Source organism: Heterocephalus glaber, unplaced genomic scaffold (genome assembly GCF_053883595.1).
Source record: "Heterocephalus glaber isolate CG9 unplaced genomic scaffold, H.glaber_assembly_v1.0 deba00001666, whole genome shotgun sequence".
NCBI lineage: Eukaryota > Metazoa > Chordata > Mammalia > Rodentia > Bathyergidae > Heterocephalus > Heterocephalus glaber.
Window position 1 is genome coordinate 16201323 of NW_028258406.1, and position 16924 is coordinate 16218246.

A 16924-nucleotide genomic window follows, 5' to 3' on the forward strand; every position below is an offset into this window, starting at 1 on the left:
TAAATCCCCCGCCCCCAAAATTTAATATTTCAAAAGGCCCACTTTACTGACATGCTAGCCCCACTGGAAAATAACCCCTTGTCAGTGATGAGCTCAAGTTGAGCCGAATCACACTTCTAGACCCAGGTTTGCACAAGCATGAGTGTCTTTAAACCCAGCTGTGAGGCTCAGGTGACTGCTAGTGCTGTGCATCACTAACTGCCCAGTGTCCTCCCCTAGAAGGCTGGGCAGGGCAGGGACACCCTTATGTGGTAATGAAGGACCAAGAGCCACATTGCCCACCCCTACCCAAAATGAGATCTTTATTTTTAAACCAATTTTGGCACCCAGTAACCAGGACAGTTTTCTCCTTTTAGAAAAAAAACACATATCACATACCCATGTATAATTTTTTTTGTTTTTACATTTAAATACAAAAATGCTACTCTACTTTGTGTTATAAATGGAGGACAAAGAAATAAGAACTTTTCCTTTTTTTAAGGTAGGGACATCTAACGGTTTACATTTGGCTTTGTGCTCAGGGGAGGGAATGGAACCCCAAGTAGGGAAGGACCACAGCAGAACAAGGGCACTTTCCTCCCTGATCCCCAACCCCTCCTCTTTCTTACCTAATTCCTACTTATAACAGGAAATTTGTTATACCTTAGGAAATACAGCTTTCCACCAAGAGGAGAGAGATCCTCACCTGACCAAAGTCAGGTCTTTCCCCTTTCAGTACTTTGAAAAAAAATTCCCTCCTCCTCCGCTGCTCCTTCATCAACACATCTGCTTTGCCCGGACAGCTACAGCTACTGGACAAGCACACTTGACAAAGTGGAAAGCAGTGGTTAGTTTCCTTCCCTGTGTTCCACTAGCACATTAGAAAGCTTCTGTGATAGAGAAAATCGGGTGGGAGGGAGTGAAAAGACTAAGAACTTGATTCCTACCCTGGCCAAAGAAAGCAAGATCAACGGAGCATGAGGAATAAAAAAGACCTTGATATTATACCCTTTGAGTTACAATGGGGACAAGTGGGATGACAGAGAGATGAGGAAGAGTTAGGGTAGGGTGAAGAAGTAGGAGGGGCTCAATGCCAGAAGTCTAGTCCACTTAGTTTTTGTACTGGAAGGGCTTGTCACTAGTCTCATTGAAAAGACATGTTCAGATAAGGGCTTCTGTTGCAGCAGAGGGGTCACAATTGGTGGAAAGGCAATGGGCTTCAAGGTAACCCTACTTCTCCTGGCAGACAGTCCAGGGAATGCAGATGCTGGTGCTGTCATTGGCTATGTTAGCAGAAAAGTCATTGATGTTGGGGATTTCATGGAACTCAGTTAGGTAGCAGGCATTCTCTAGGCTCTCCTTGGAATTTTAGGTGCAGATGTGGTACTGATGCTGCATGATTAGTTTCTAGGTGACTTCCTCAGTGTACTTCAGACCATCTTCCTCCCATATGGGCTTTGTGCTGATGTTGGTATAGCAGCCAGTACCAGTCCAGTTCCCAGGAAGGGGCTTAGGATCAAAGGTTCTTATGACTCCAAAGTCTTCAGGTACACTATGCAAGATGAAATGGGCTATGCAGAGATCTCCCATGGAGCTTCTTTCATAGGATCCTTTTTGGAATTCCCACTGGGCAGGTATGACTTCAGCATTCATCCCTATATTCTTGACTCTGGTGTACAAGCAGATCCAATAATGAGCCTCCACAATATTTGCCATAGGGTTTTTCTGCTCTCACATCAGTAATATGAACCTTGGGGCCCAGGGAACCATTGGAACGCCAACCAAAGGGGTGCCTATCTGTCCCCATGAGAGTATATTCCTGTTCCATTCCCAACCAGTGGTTCTGGTTTCATACTGAATCAGTTAGTGCTCACTAGAAAAACAGATTTAATGGAAGGTATACAAATGTATAAGAATTTACAAGATGGCTTACAATGACCACCCACAGAGTCAGATGTGAAAAAGTACAAAAAGGCTGTCTATGCGCTAGAGATCTGAAGGATCCCGTTGAAGGCCTGGAGCTCACTGTAGTGTCCCATGTGAGTTTGTATCAGGAGGATGAAGGGTCTGGCTGGAAGGCTGAAGGATCTGTGCTGCAAGGCAGCAGACAACATCCAAGAAGAAAGTAAAGACTGGAGCTCCTCTGAAGAAAGAGAAGTGAAACTTTATTCTTCATTTCCTTTTTATTCCATTCATGCAACAAGTCTATTGGTTGCTGTCACTCACACTCAGGGTGGGTCTTCTGTCTTCAGTAAATCCCTTCAGCCAGGCCCAGAACTATGCTGATCCAATTTAGTTGGGCGTTTCTCACTCAAATTGACACAGTCAGTTAACTATCACATGTACCTTTCCATTATCCATTTACAGGTATGCCCTAAATTGGTCTCTGCAGGCTTCCAGTTATACTGCTTGAAAACTACACAGAATACCTGCTTATTGTGGTCTTTGCAGAAGGGTTCCCGAAACAGCAATAGGGGTAAGATACATGTCACTGTTGGAGCCCTCAGTCTGGAAAGTGCAAGAGCCATCAAAATTCCTCCCAGACAATGAACCCTTCTGCACATTTGGGCCCACAGTCCAGGGTGCCAGTCCTTCTCCAGTACTGTCAATCCAGATATACATGGCTTGGACTTTGTTGCCTGAGGCAGGAACATGTTCACCTGCTTGATGCCTTTGTTCAAGCAGGAACTTGCTGAAGTGGCTGTGGTGGAAAATGTTCTGGGCAGTGAGCAGGTGTATGGCAGCCATGAGAGCAAGGTGAGGACAGTGTGGAGGAGGCCGGTGTACCATCAGATGTCCAGCTCTTCTCCCATTCTTGGCTCTCCTCAGAGGTTTATTTTGACTTTAAGAAGATTCAGTCCATGGTTGGATGGCTCCATGGCAGAAGAGCATAGGAAGGAAAAAGTACTCACTCTGTGGCAGGCAGGGAGCAGAGAAAAAGAGAGGGGGAACCAGAGACAAGCATACACTCATCCAGGTCAGCCCCCAGTGACCCATCTCCAGCAGGCCCTATCTCTTACACCACATTCAGCTACTGAACTCATCAATGGATGAATCCAGAGGTGAGTACAGAATCCCAATGGTCCCATCACCTTCCAGACACATAAGACTTGGAGGGGGCTTATATCTAAACTACAGCGTGGACACACAGAGAAAAAACCATGTGAGGAAACAAGAAAGCAGTCATCTACAAGTCAAGTGGCCTCAGAAGAAAACAAATCTGCTGGGATCTTGACCTCAGGCTTTTGGCTTCTAGAACTGTGAGCAAATAAATTTCTCATATTTAACCACAGACTATGGTATTTTGTTATAGAATCCCTAGCAAACCAACATAGTCATATATTTGTATTTTCCTGTCATTTCCAACAAGTAAGAAAACAACTTTTTGAAAAGAAGAATTAAAATATATTAAAAAAAATACTTCTGTTTAAGTCATTTCCCTTTCCCCATCACACTCAATACAACAGTGACATATTCATCTTCTGTGGTTTGCAAGTCATGCCTACTTAGCCGCTTTGTATTTTTGTTATGCTTTGCTGGTGACAGATGCTGGAGGGGAGTGCTCTGTGTGAAACAGATGTAAGATATGAGAGATAAAAGAGGGGATACAATTTTATTACCCATATCAATCAGCCAGGCATATGGATTCTAGAAGCAGACTGAATTCTGGTTTAACTAACTGGAAAGGACTGGATGCTCTTAAAGATTAAATATAAAATTGATTCTTATTATCTATGTCTTAGGTGTCTGAAAGCCATGGGTGTGATCCCTAACAGTTTCTGGTCACCTAGTCCGAGATACTAAAAATACTTATATTAGACATCTTAGCATAGACTCCTAAGGGAGAACAAAAGTCATCAAGGTGTTTCTGTTTCTCAGAGTATACTGTACAAAACTGAAAATCCTCTGAGGGATTTACCCTTCAACTAAAAACGATGAAAAAATGGCTCTTCATGTACTACATGAAAGCTTACTGAGGGTAACTGAATGTTAGAAATATGTTCAAATTCCCTCTAGGAAAATTGAAACCTATAAGTACTGAAAGGAAAATAATCTAGTGTTTTAAAACTTAAAATACAGGCATTATTATTATTATTATTACTATATTAGTTTAAGTAGGTTCCTCTTCAAAGGATTAAAACACATTTATTTACAGTATATTAAATGTAAGTAAATATATTGTTTTAATTTAGTGACATAATCTTGCAGTTATTTACTAAGAATAAATTTTGGATAATGATCCAAAGAGACATGAGTAATTAGACTGGTAAATTTTTGTGGTAATTTAAATTTTAAAATCCTGTATTTCATTTTCTGTTGTTCTTTAGCATTCAGTGTTACCCCTAGAGACTGGAGATACTCTTAGCTATGCACAAACACCCTCCTTATGGATAGTTTACCACATACAATGCAATCTTCCCAGGGAGGATATCTATAAAAGAATGAATCACTGCCATAAAATCAACCCAAATATGATCTTTTTTGTCATCCTCCATCAATTACAGTTCTTTGATAATTTCTATTGTTGGAATGGTAATAGCAGCTTTGAAGGGCAGTGTGATGACTTACTTCATTTAGTGAGTGATATTGTTCATAGTATGATGAGGACGCCCGGGGGCTGACTGTATCATTGAAAGTCTGCTGTCGAATAAGATCTTCTACATCTCCCATCAAAACGCTGTGGGTTAAAACAGAAGGTGAGCTGGCTTCCATGCAAAGCACGGACCTTCTCACATGGTCCACTACAAACACAACAGGTGAACATGCAGAAATAATAGCTAGCAGATCTAAGGAGCAGTTCATCAAGGTAAAAACATCACCATCTTACACTGTGGTAAGCTGAATTCACCATTTCAGCAGAGCCTGAATGGGTGTTGAGTGAAAGTAGCTCTGACTTGATATGGTTTCAGGACCTTCAAAACCTCACCCTTTCCCACCAAATTTACTTTTCTTGATTGTGATTCTGTAATGTCTTTTATATGAACATGTAGATTAATGGACACTTTCTTCAATTCAGAGTAATATCTTATGATTTTGTTTTCAGCTAAGGATCAAGGAGAAGCAGAAAGCCTTTTCTTCTTGTTTTCCACTGACCTACATCAAATGTTCTGGAGAATCAAAAGTGATCAAATTTCTTGAGAAATAAAAGTACAGGGAAAGAGAATACATGAGAAAGGAATCTTGCTTATTCTATTAACTAGGCAAATATTTTAGCTGAATTAAAGCATCAGCATTAGGATGAATGATTAGAAATTAGCTATCATATTAACAAATGCTTCTTTATTTACACCAAGGGATAAAAACCAAGGCTTTGGGGTTGGGGGTTTAGATCAGTGGTAGATGGATTGCCTAGCAAGCACAGGGCCCTCGGTTAGATCCCCAGTACTACCCGTGCCCCCCAAAACCAAGGCTTTGACATCAGAGAGATTTCAGTTTGACTTCTAGTTCCAGCATGTTTCAGTTGGTTAACATGGAGAAATTCCTTTATAAGAGTTTAAAATTTTTATTTAGGGCTGGGGATATAGCTCAGTGGTTCCATCGCCTGCCCTGCGAGCGCAAGGACCCAAGTTCGATCCCCGGTACCAATAAATAAATAAATTTAAAAAAAAATTTAAATTGGAATAGTATTTTCCATAAGGTTAAATAAGAATTAAATGATACAATGAATAGATTGATTCAGCACAGTTCCTTGAGGGCTGTTAACACCTAGAACATCTTACTTATAATGATTACAGCATTTTATCCAGATACACAGAAGAGAGCACAGTCCCAAGGAAAGTATGAAGGAGTGGGAGGAGACTGGCGGCCGGTCATGTCCCATAAAAACCAAAGGAACAAGGGCTTGGTCTCTGAACAAAAATCGTGTGTGATTTAAAAACTTTAAAAAATCACCTGTTTGACATGCTAGTTGTTATCTTACTCTCTAATACACAAAACTGAGGCACAAAGAAGTTAATAAATTCTGTAAGATGAAACAGGTGGATAAGTGTCAGTGGAAGATCCCAACCCAGTTTCTCTACAGAGTTTAGGGCTACATATTCAGAAATGCTAACTTTTTGCTAACTTTGTGAAGGAAGAATTAACAAAAGCTAAATCCATCCCACCCCCAAGAGCAGCTTTTGAAAAGCGATATCACAAAGCCTCCTACGGTGAATGACAGTTTTGCTGCCCAGCTCTGGGAACAGAGTAATTGTAAAAAAGGAATAATGACAGCCTGTACAGATCGTTGAGTCTAACCTTCATTCCAGGAAAAGAGCTGTAGTTATCAGAGATTAAACCATTTGTCACAGAGCTGGGCCTTGGGTTTTATCACCAGCCCACCTCAGAGACTTTCGTGCTGCCATGTTTAATGTACTTTATTTTTCCAAAAAGCAGTTGTACCATCTCCTAAGGCACAATGGATGCTTATAATAGCTATTCAATATATATCAAATTATGCCTACCTGAATGGAATTCTGCTCTCATTTAAATGGGCTTTCACACTGGTTACATCAGATGCATTCACAAAAAAATGGACTTCTTTTTTCTTTTCAATAAATTCAGCAGTTACTGGCTGCCACAAAACAATCTATAGTTTCAAGGGGGGAAATTGATTAAAAACAGTTGTTCTCATCTGTAGCTAGAGCCATAAAAGTTGTATCTATAATAGAGACATGAAAAGGAAACTTCTTGGCTACTGGTACTCATCCACACATATGATAATACAAACATTTATTTTGCAGTGAGCTCTTTTTATTCTTCTCTGTAACTTTAGTTGCTGAAGAGGGCCTGGAACCTACCCAATACTCAATAAATATCTGACAAGACAACGAATGAGTGAATATATAACTCAGCTATAAAACTGGATGTGTACGTCAGATTTTTTTTTTTTTTTTTGAACTGGAGATGGAACTCAGGACCTTGTGCTTGCCAGGCAGGTGTGGCTCCACTGAGGTACATCTCTGGCTCTGTATGTCAGATTCTTTAAAAGAAAACACAAAATTTTGTCTAGAAAGAAAATTGATTAAGGAGTACATTGATTTTATTTAGGCCAGATATGGTGGTGCACACCTGTAATCCCAGCACTCTGGGAGACTGAAGCAGGAGACTCACAAGTTTAAGCCCAGCCTGGGCAACTTAGTGATTTAGCAGGACCCCATTTCAAATATAAAAAAGGACTGGGGGTGCAGCTCAATGCAAATGTCCTGAATTCAATCCTCAGTACCCCCCTCAAAAGACTATTGATTTTATTTAATAAAAATTCCATGTACTTCATATTATTATCCTGTGAGCATTCCTATTGGTTAATCTAATTATGGCCTTTGGACAATACTTTCCAATATTTACATTTTTTGCTATTTTACCGCACCTTTCCAAAGCACTTTCACACTCATTTCCTTTGATCATTGTAACACCACTTTGATATAAATCAAGCAGATATTATTATTTTCATTGTTCAGATGAAGAAATTAAAGCTCATTGCTAATTTGTCTAAAATCATGCATCAAATAGCAGAATAAGAAATAAAATTCTAATCTCTGATGATTCCTCCAGTGATATTTCCTCTCAGTGTGGTGGCCAAGAAAATACACCACTCAGCTCTTCTGCTGCCAAGAGTATACGTGAGCAACGTTGAGTGGTCACCTGTTCCAGTGGTCACTAATCCCTGGTGATCCATAATAGGCTGTGGCCAGCACTGGTTGAGCACTGTGGGCATGCTACTGCAAGTCCAGTGCTCCCAGCCATGAGGTTCTTACAACACATCATTTAGCTGAACAACAGCCCTGTGCTAGTCCAGCCTCTGTTGGAAGTGCTCTGCAGCCTGAGATCCTCCACCCAAGAGCCCCCTTCCTGCAAGGCTGTCAGACTGCACCATGCTCTGAAGGTGTTCCTTGCTATCTCCACTTCCCTCCTTTTTATCCCTGGCAAGCATCACCATTATCTGTTGCACTTCTGATTTGGTGTGGCCTCTGGTTCTTGGAGAACACTAACAAAGCTGTCACTTTCCTAACCATGATGGTTTGAAACTCCTTTCAATTTTCCACATCTTAGACATTCTGGAGAGGTGGGCCCCGAGCATGCAAATTTTTTACACTTTTAATTTTTTATTAGTACATGTTTGCAGTACATAGTGATGACATTCCTCCTGGGGAGTTGATACATGTACATAACACATCTTTATTCTTTTCATCATCCCCCTTTCCTCCTCTCCCTCTTCACTCTCTCCATTTCTTGGTCTTCTTCCCTTTTGCAAAAGATTTATCTCCCCTTTTCTTATCGTCTATCTTTTATTTTGCTCCTTTTTTATATTGTGCGTTTCTCATATATTCTTTGGTTAAGAAATTACTCTTTTATAAGCAAAATTCTATTGGACTTCTGTTACTATAGCAACTTCACAAAGACATACAATTATGAAATTGTCTGAAAAACCAACAGCACAAGTGAAGGTTTGATTTTAGGAATGAACAAAGTCAGATGATTATGGGAAGGAATAAAGCCTATAACAAAAGAATTCATACCAGATATATATAAGTCAGACAGAATATAAGAAGGAACATGGGATACAATACTCATACAATATAAAACCAATATAAACATAAATTAGAGAAAATTACCTCGTAAGTTGTGGTAATATTCTGTAGAACTTGAACTTGCCTAGAAGTTCTAGGAAGAGCAGATAAAACCTGGCCACTGGGAGAAAAAAATTAAAACAAAGATTTAATGTTAAGTAAAAATGTGAAAATTAGATACATTATACTAGGAGGAAATTCTAGGTAACTATAAAAAGGAAGCTAATTTAAAATATTAGTAGGACAGAGGATCTCACTCACAGTAGGTGTAAAAATAAATCTATTCTTTAATTTTTTTCCTGTTAAGCAATTACAAAATAAACAGTTTTCTTGAGTGGAGGTTTACATAGTACCTAGTCCTTTTTTATCCTGTGTATGTGTGTCAAAAACAAAAAATAATGAATTTGTCTTTATTGGTACATGAAGGTAGAGAAAACACTTGTACACAGTCAATGAGAATTGGTTCAGTCATTGTGGAAAGTAGTATGGAGATTCCTCAAAAAATTAAAAATAGGGCCGGGGATTTTGCTCAGTGGTTTTGCTGCCTGCTGCACAAGTGCAAGGACCCAAGTTCGATCCCTGGTATCAAAAAAAAAAAAAATTAAAAATAGAACCATCATTGGACTCAAGGATCCTACTACTAGGATATGAAATCAATATGTCAAACTCCCATGTTTATTGCAGCACTATTCACAATAGCCATGGAATGAATCTTAGTGTCCATCAGTGGATAAATGAATAAAGAAAATGTGGTATACATGTACACACAATGGAATGCTATTCAACCATTAAAAAGAAAAAATTCTGGCAACATGGATGAACCGGAGAACATTATGGTATGTAAAATAAGTAAGGTTCACAAAAACAAGTGGCACACTTGTATGTGGAATCTAAAGAAGCTAATTTCACAGACAGAGGGTAGAAGAATGGTTACCAGGGGCTGGAGAGGATAAGGAAGAGGAGGTGATTGACAGAGATTGGTCAATGGATACAAAGTTACATTTAGATAGAAATAACATTTGGTGTTCTATTGCACAGTAGAGTGACTTTGGTTAATATTATATCTGCTATTTCAAAATACCTAGAAGTAAGGATTTTGAATGTTCTCATCACAAAGAAATGATAAATGTATGAGGTGATGGATATGATAAATACCATGATTTGATTATTACGCACTTTATACATGTTTCAAAATATCACACTATCTCATAAATATGTATAAGCATTGTGCATCAATTAATAACAAAAGTAAAAATTATTTTTCACTTGACATTGCATTTTCAAGATACATAGTAAGTATTTATGCTAATGCTTGTTTATTTCATTTAAAATAAATGTCTATCACCATCCCCCTTAAATCTAACTTTGTTGTCATCCTTGAAGCTCCCTGTGGGTTCATTGTATCTACTCCTTTAAAATTTCACATTATTTTACTTTTCTTTGTAGTATGGATTCTTAAATATGTTTATGAATTCCTGTATGTGGATTCTGAAAGAATACACTTAGATTTATTGGATCCAGTTTTATAAACATGGTAGATGTATGTATTCGTCTGAATCTTATCTTACCTTGCTAAAACTCCAGTACAGTTTTGAATAGAAGCAGAGATAAAAATGAAAGATAATTTTTAAGGAAAATCTTCTAATGTTGCCTTAGAATGCTTGTGGTAGGTTTTTGGTGTATGCCTTTTATTAAAGAAATTCCTACTCTGCTGAATTTTTATCATGAATGGGATGGATTTTACATGGTTTTAAGAGATGAGCATATGAATTCTGTTTTAATTTCTTAATTTGGCATATTATATTAACAGATTTCATTAAAAAAATGACATTTGGATCAATTTGTTGTTTTCACATTTTCTTTGCCATAATTCTTTGAGCCTTGCAACTCCTATAGGGCTGTGAGGAATTCTTTTTTTTTTTTGGTACCGGGGATCGAACTCAGGTCCTTCCGCTTGCAAGGCAGGCGCCGGAACCACTGAGCTAAATCCCCGGCCAAGGAATTCTTAAAGTTTCTTGCACAGACTAGGCAATAGATTGGTATGACTCATCATGATTTACTTTACTTTCACATACTATATACTCAGAAAGAGAATATTTCTTAGCAAATTTTGTCCTATCTGCAACATTCTTGTACAGTTACAAACAATGGCGGTGGCACCACTGAGCTAAATCCCCGGCCCTGATATGTTTATGTGTGTGTGTTTAGTTTCAGATATATATTATCTTCCAAAAAGTCCTACTTCTGTTGTTCATAGTTAAATAGACACTCATGATATGAGCCCAAATGCTTTTTGGTTTACATAGTTTAACAATGGGCTAATTTAAATCAGTTGGTAAAAGTAAAGGTGCCTTTAAAGTTGGTGACATGTTTCCTTTCAGGTTGTTAGCCAATCAAAATGATGTCAAAACTGGTTTTATAAATACAATACCTATTGTCTGTATACAATGACTTAAAATATTATATAGATATAATTATAGCCCACCCAAAATGTTAACTATTATGATTAGTTCTCATGAGTTATTTATAAAGATTTTGAGATAACTAAGTAGGGATGATGACACACCTAAATAAATATCATTAACTATATCATTGTAATATATTTAAGTTGGATACAACCAAAAGGTTCAGTTTTACTAGCCCAGACTCAACTATTGGAATTCACCATCTGTTCCAATGTAGTGACCTGGTGCTGACAAAGACCTGGAAAGAGGACAAACTGTAGCTGACCTGGGAAGACCCCTATCAAGTGCTCCTGACCATTGAGACGGCCATGAGGACTGCTGAAAAGGGGTGAACTCACTATACTCAAGTCAGGGGACCCATAGGGAACATTGGGAGGTATCAGTGTCACCTGAAAAACTGTTAAAGCTGACTCTAAAAAGAGAAAAACAGGAGCTAGTCCACCCTTTGGAAGCTAATTTGGATGGGTTACTATATAAAAACTAGAGATTGGGATGTGGGATTAGGAACTTGGAAAAGGACCCTTGACTACCCCATTAAACTGATAATTAATGTAACTAAAATCACAGCTTCTCTAAATTTGAGATTTGATGCCTGCTAAGTACTGTCTTGTAAAAGCCTAAAATGTTGCAGGATCAGACTCTCTAGGCAGGCTTGTCCTCATAGTTGAATCTAACTTGTCTCAACTAAAGGCTACCCCAACTCACTCCCTAATTCCCAGAACAGTGATCTTACAAAGGTAGAAATAATCTAAATAAAAGACTTGAGGTAGGATATAGGAGATGAATGCCTGGGTCAAATGGGTGAAGATTTCAGCTCAGGCTCTTAACAAAAGTGACTGCTCTGCATGCACCATGGCAAGACCACAAGGACAGGTGGTTCCTTTCCCTTCAGGAGGGATGCTGATCCTGATGGAATGCTTTGTGTGGTGGCCTTATATCAGGACAAGGGTGCTTGGGAAAATGAGACTTGTAAAAGTCTGTTGCTGCTGTTCCCTGTGCCACAGGAAATGGACATAAAGGGGGTCCCTCCCTTCTCTGTAGGGAATGTGAGTTACTCTTCTTGCCTCTCTAGGTGGAGAGAATGATTTACTGAATCCATGGGCAACTTGGCTATCTGCACCCATGTCTTTCATGTCTTGGGGGGCACATGCAACTACTTTTCCTTACCATTGCCCATGTCTGGTGGTACTGTGGGAAAAGGACCCTCCATAGTTTATTAGCTCCAAATTGGACCAGGACTGTGCCTTAGTCTAGCTGGCCATTCCCTCACTGTGGCATGTCAGCTCCCAGAACAAGAGACTTCTCAAACTTGGACATCCTTACCAGGATCCTTTGATCCTCATGCATATACAGAGTCAGCCAAAAACTGTATACACCCTTTAGCAGTTTGCCATACTAATAAATGTCTGGAAACAAACAGCCACTACTTTGAGTGCCTCTTGTAATTATAGATGCCAAAGGTAACTTGTATTAATCTCATGATGTCTCAATACATTTAGTATTAAAGTATTGATACAAGTTTTTCTTTTCCTGATGTATACATTTTTTTATTCAACTGGGGTACTCAGAGGAGTCCCCAACCAATTTAAGACACAAAATCAGATAGCTATCAGATTTGAGTCAGTATTCTTCCAGTTAATAAACACATAGACTGGATAAACTATATCTATTATAATTAACAAAGGTTTATTAACTATACAAGAGATGCAATTCAAGGATAGTTAGCCAATTAGATGCAACTAGCTGGATGGCCTGGGAAAACTGGATTGCTCTAGATATGATATTGGCAGGAAAAGGGGGTATTTGTGTCATGTTAGGAGGAAAGTGTTGCACTTTTATCCCTAATAACACAGCCCCGGATGGGATCATCACAAGACATTACAGAGCCTCACTACTTTAGCTAATGAACTCACTGAGAACTCTAGAATCGATGATCCCTTAACAGGTTAGCTAGAAAACTGGTTTGGAAAATGGAAAGAATTAATGGGTTCCGCTCACATATCCCTCAATATTGTAACTGGAGCCTTAATTGCCATAAGGTGCTGCATTACCCTATGTAATGTGAGAAGTGTGTGAGAGGTGTGAGAGCCCTGGCCCAAAGAATTGAGACTGCTCTAAAAAAATATCTGCTGCTAGCAATGACATAACCTCTTCCTATTAGAGAAAAGAGTGACCTTATTGTCTTATGATGAAGAAAGTCAATTAGCATTAGAAAGATTTGAACACTCAAAAGGTTGAAAAGGGGACCAAGGATCCTATAATAAGGAGAGGGAGAGACTGTAAGAGGTAAAAATATTTTTAATTGGCCCATATTTCATTAAGGACCCTAATAACCCTTATTCTTAGACTTAGCTCAGTCAACTAGTTGACAAGGACACTCAGGCTGTAGAAAGATTCATATTAGAGATAAGGTTCTGGGGTAAGAGATAATTGCTAAACAAGTTTCCCCAAAAGTGGGAAGCCAAAAAGTGAAAAATAACTACAAAGAGAAACATAGAGGGAAGAAGAGATGAGAAGGGAATGGGGGAGGGAAACAGCAGGTGTGGGATGGTATAGATTGCTTGAGTTAGACTGAGAACTCCAGATCCCAGGCCATGGGAGAGGGGGAAGGGACTTTTGTGAGTTAGGAATAAAAACAGTTTCTCAACTGGGGTGTGCCATGTGTATAAGTACCACTTTTGTAAGACTATGGATTAAAAGCCTCGATTTTACTACCTCTGGAGTCCAATTTCTTTTTTGGCCCAGAAATAAATGTATTACTTACAGAACTATAGAGACTTAATCATGAGAAGGAAAAATTGGCTCACAGAGACTCTAAACTGGGAAATTATATGCTAATTCCTAGTACAAATTTAGTATATTCAGCCACTGCTTAAATACATAGGTTCAAGGATATGTATTAGAGGATTATTCATAGTACAGTTACTGGAAACCTATGCAAATACTTACCAGCAAAGAGTTGAATGTTGGTGATGTCTCCACATTTTAGAATGTTTTGAATCCATTATAAAGAATAAGTTTGATTTATAATAGTTAACTTATGAGGTGGGGGTTCACAATGTATTAAGAGAGAGAAGGACGATATGGCAGGCTAGATCCTATTTTTGGGACACTAAATTAGAAAGAAAAAGGAAGTAGAAGAAAATTATGAATAAATAATGAACAGATTGTTTTCACTGATTTTGAGGGTGAGGGATGGTAATTGAAGGTGAGAGGAAGAAGGATCAAGTGAGATTGTTTTTAAAAGAAAGGTCTTTCTAGTGCCATAGGGGAAAATGATATTTAACAAACATAAAATTATACACAGGGACCTATAAATGCAAAAAGAAATGCATGAAAGAGGGTGACCATTAAAATGTTGTTTATTTTCAGGGTAATGAATTTATGTTTTTCCATATTAAAAAAACACAAAAAGAATGCTTAATCTTTTATTTAATCAAAAGAAGATATTTAAAAGCTACTCTGAATGTAAGAAAGCCACTACCAAGCTTCTCAGTTATAGGGAACGGGAAAGAGGATGTTATCAGAACCCCTGCAGTGGGCCTTGGTCTCCTGTGAGCCATGACAGCACCAAGCTAATTGGAGAATAAAGACAGGAAAAGAGAATTAGAGAAAAGGCTGGGCCTTGGGGCTAATCAGTGCTGCTCTAGACAGCAAAGGCAAAGGAATTCTGAGCTTGCCACTATTGGGTTCATAGGGACTATCAGGTGACTTAGAGGGTGGCAATAATCCTAAACTGATGAGGATCTTATAATCAGAGGAAGTATCAAATCACTCCAGGGTGGCGTTAATCCTATGATGATGAGGATCTTATGCTGATGAGGAATTTAGGTCGATGATGAGCAAAAACATTCTTACAACAGTAGGTGGGATGAGTTGAGCTGATAAGGAATTTGTCTCTCCCCAGGTGAAACCTTTTCTTTTTGTATTACTACTCAGTTCTCAAAGAACCAGGATGTCTTCAGCTGATGTACTCTTATCCTTGAGTGTGGCATCATCACTGGCCATTGAGGCCTCAGCTGTGACCAGAGGTAAAATGGAGTTATGTTTTGGCATGCCATAGCTGGCCTGCAGGTGAGACTAGGCTTCAGACAGCCTTAATCATAATTTAATTGTGAAATGATTTTTTTCCCCAAAATTATGTAAAATGGCTCCCAACACTCAGTTATGCTGGTGACCCTCCTTCTCATCTCACCAGTACATTCCTTATTATTTTAATAAACAGAATGTCTTCTGGGCCCATGGTAAACCATAGTCACCCACAGGGTTTCCTGCCTTACATAGTATTTTTTTTATCTTAATATATATCTATGAATCTAGATTCCCCTTTTCATTGTTTGTCACATTAGTTCCGACATTTCTGTTTCACTAGTGCAGGACATTGTTCCTCCAAGCTTTAAACAATCATCCTAGCAGCTTGTTAGTACTATCTCCCAAGGATCTAAATGGAATGTTAAATCCTTTAGCATGAGCACGTGCATCTCCTTTGGGGTAGGGTCACTTTGCTTTACTGACATGCCCAGCCAGCATTTCCACAGCTAGGTTATGTCATGACTTTACTCTATTTTTTTTTGTATCGGGGATCGAACTCAGGTCCTTGTGCTTGCGAGGCAGGTGGCAGAACTACTGAGCTAAATCCCGGGCTACCCTAACTGTTGATTTGGAGGTGAGGTAGGGAAGGGAGGTAGGTTCTGAGAGCCACCTACAGGCCAAGCTCCCTGACAGCAATAGAGACAATGAGATCCCTATATAATAGAAACCTCCTGGCAGTACTTCACCACCAGCATACAAGTTAGGCACAACAACTATGATGAGCAGCAAGGTCAGAGTAGCAGCCAGGGAGGCATGAGCTTCAGAAAACTATGCAGTTAATTAAAAGAACATGGAGATCTTAGAGACAAGATAGATAAACCACCAACAAAAGTATTGCTTTATCTTTACAATCAAAACAAATTGAAGATGGATAATGAGAGAGGCTGAAGGCAGTTATCTCAAGCAAAAATCAGTTTTTGGATCTGAGTCAGTTCTTAGACCCAAAATTTCTTGGCTGAAGTAGAAGTCAGGTCCCCAAAAGCAAAGGACTTACAATACTATGGAAAATATTCAAAATGACTGAGATCCCTATAGCCATTTAGCAAAGAGACCTATGGCAATTTACTCAGATAGTCCTGCAGAGTGCAGAAAGGGGAATGCATCAACATTTTGTGGTCTTTTGGATGCAGGATCAAAGTTGACACTGAAATTTGGGGATGTGGAGTCCTAGAGCAAGTCCAGCTCATAGTGGGTGCACTGAATCCATGGATCCCCAGTGATCATTTCCCTAATTCCCAAATGTATAACAGAAGTGAACATACTTAGTATCTGGCAGAATTTCCACATTGGCTCATTCCTTGGCTTTTGCTATGTAGTGGGAAAAAAAAACTAAACGGGAATCTTTGAAACTGCCTTCCAATCAGCCAAGATAGGCAAAAAAATTTTTTCTATATCATGTGGGGATTGGGGGATGATTTTATTAGTACCACCCTTAAAGACCCAAGGGATGCAGGGGTGGTGGTTCACTTCAAATCTATATTTAATTCATCAGTCTGGGTCTTATCAATTGTGTTCATTGTGCTGGATATGTTATTATTGCAAGGGCAATGTCTCAGGTACATGGTGTTCTGCTATTGGGCTCCCTATCAAAAGAATCAGAAATAGTTAATATCCACTTAGTATGGCTTTAAGTATATACTCTTAATAGTCTTGCTTCAGCATAAATTAATTTTCTCACTCTCTATGAAAACATAGTCTGAAAAGAACAAGCCTGGGCCAGGAATGGTGGTCCATGCTTGTGATCCTAGCATGCTGGCAGGCTAAGGCAGGAGGATCGTTTAAGTTCAAGCCTAGCTCTAGTAATTTACCAAGACTTTGTTTCAAAAATTAAAAAAAAAT

General features: G+C 39.0%; 1 protein-coding gene and 1 pseudogene across 2 annotated transcripts in view; both read right to left on the reverse strand.

Annotated features, from left to right (window-relative positions):
• Cpb2 (carboxypeptidase B2) overlaps nt 1-16924 on the reverse strand; it is a 69440-nt gene that overhangs the window by 30182 nt on the left and 22334 nt on the right. For both annotated transcript variants that reach the window (XM_004844207.4, XM_004844206.4), the window contains exons 2-4: nt 8574-8649; nt 6423-6547; nt 4549-4657 (exon numbers count right to left, since the gene is read on the reverse strand). In XM_004844207.4, the coding sequence (XP_004844264.1) occupies nt 4549-4657; nt 6423-6547; nt 8574-8649 (310 nt within the window). The remainder of the gene's footprint in view (nt 1-4548; nt 4658-6422; nt 6548-8573; nt 8650-16924) is intronic.
• Nucleotides 956-2765, reverse strand: LOC147822261 (glutamine synthetase pseudogene; annotated as a pseudogene).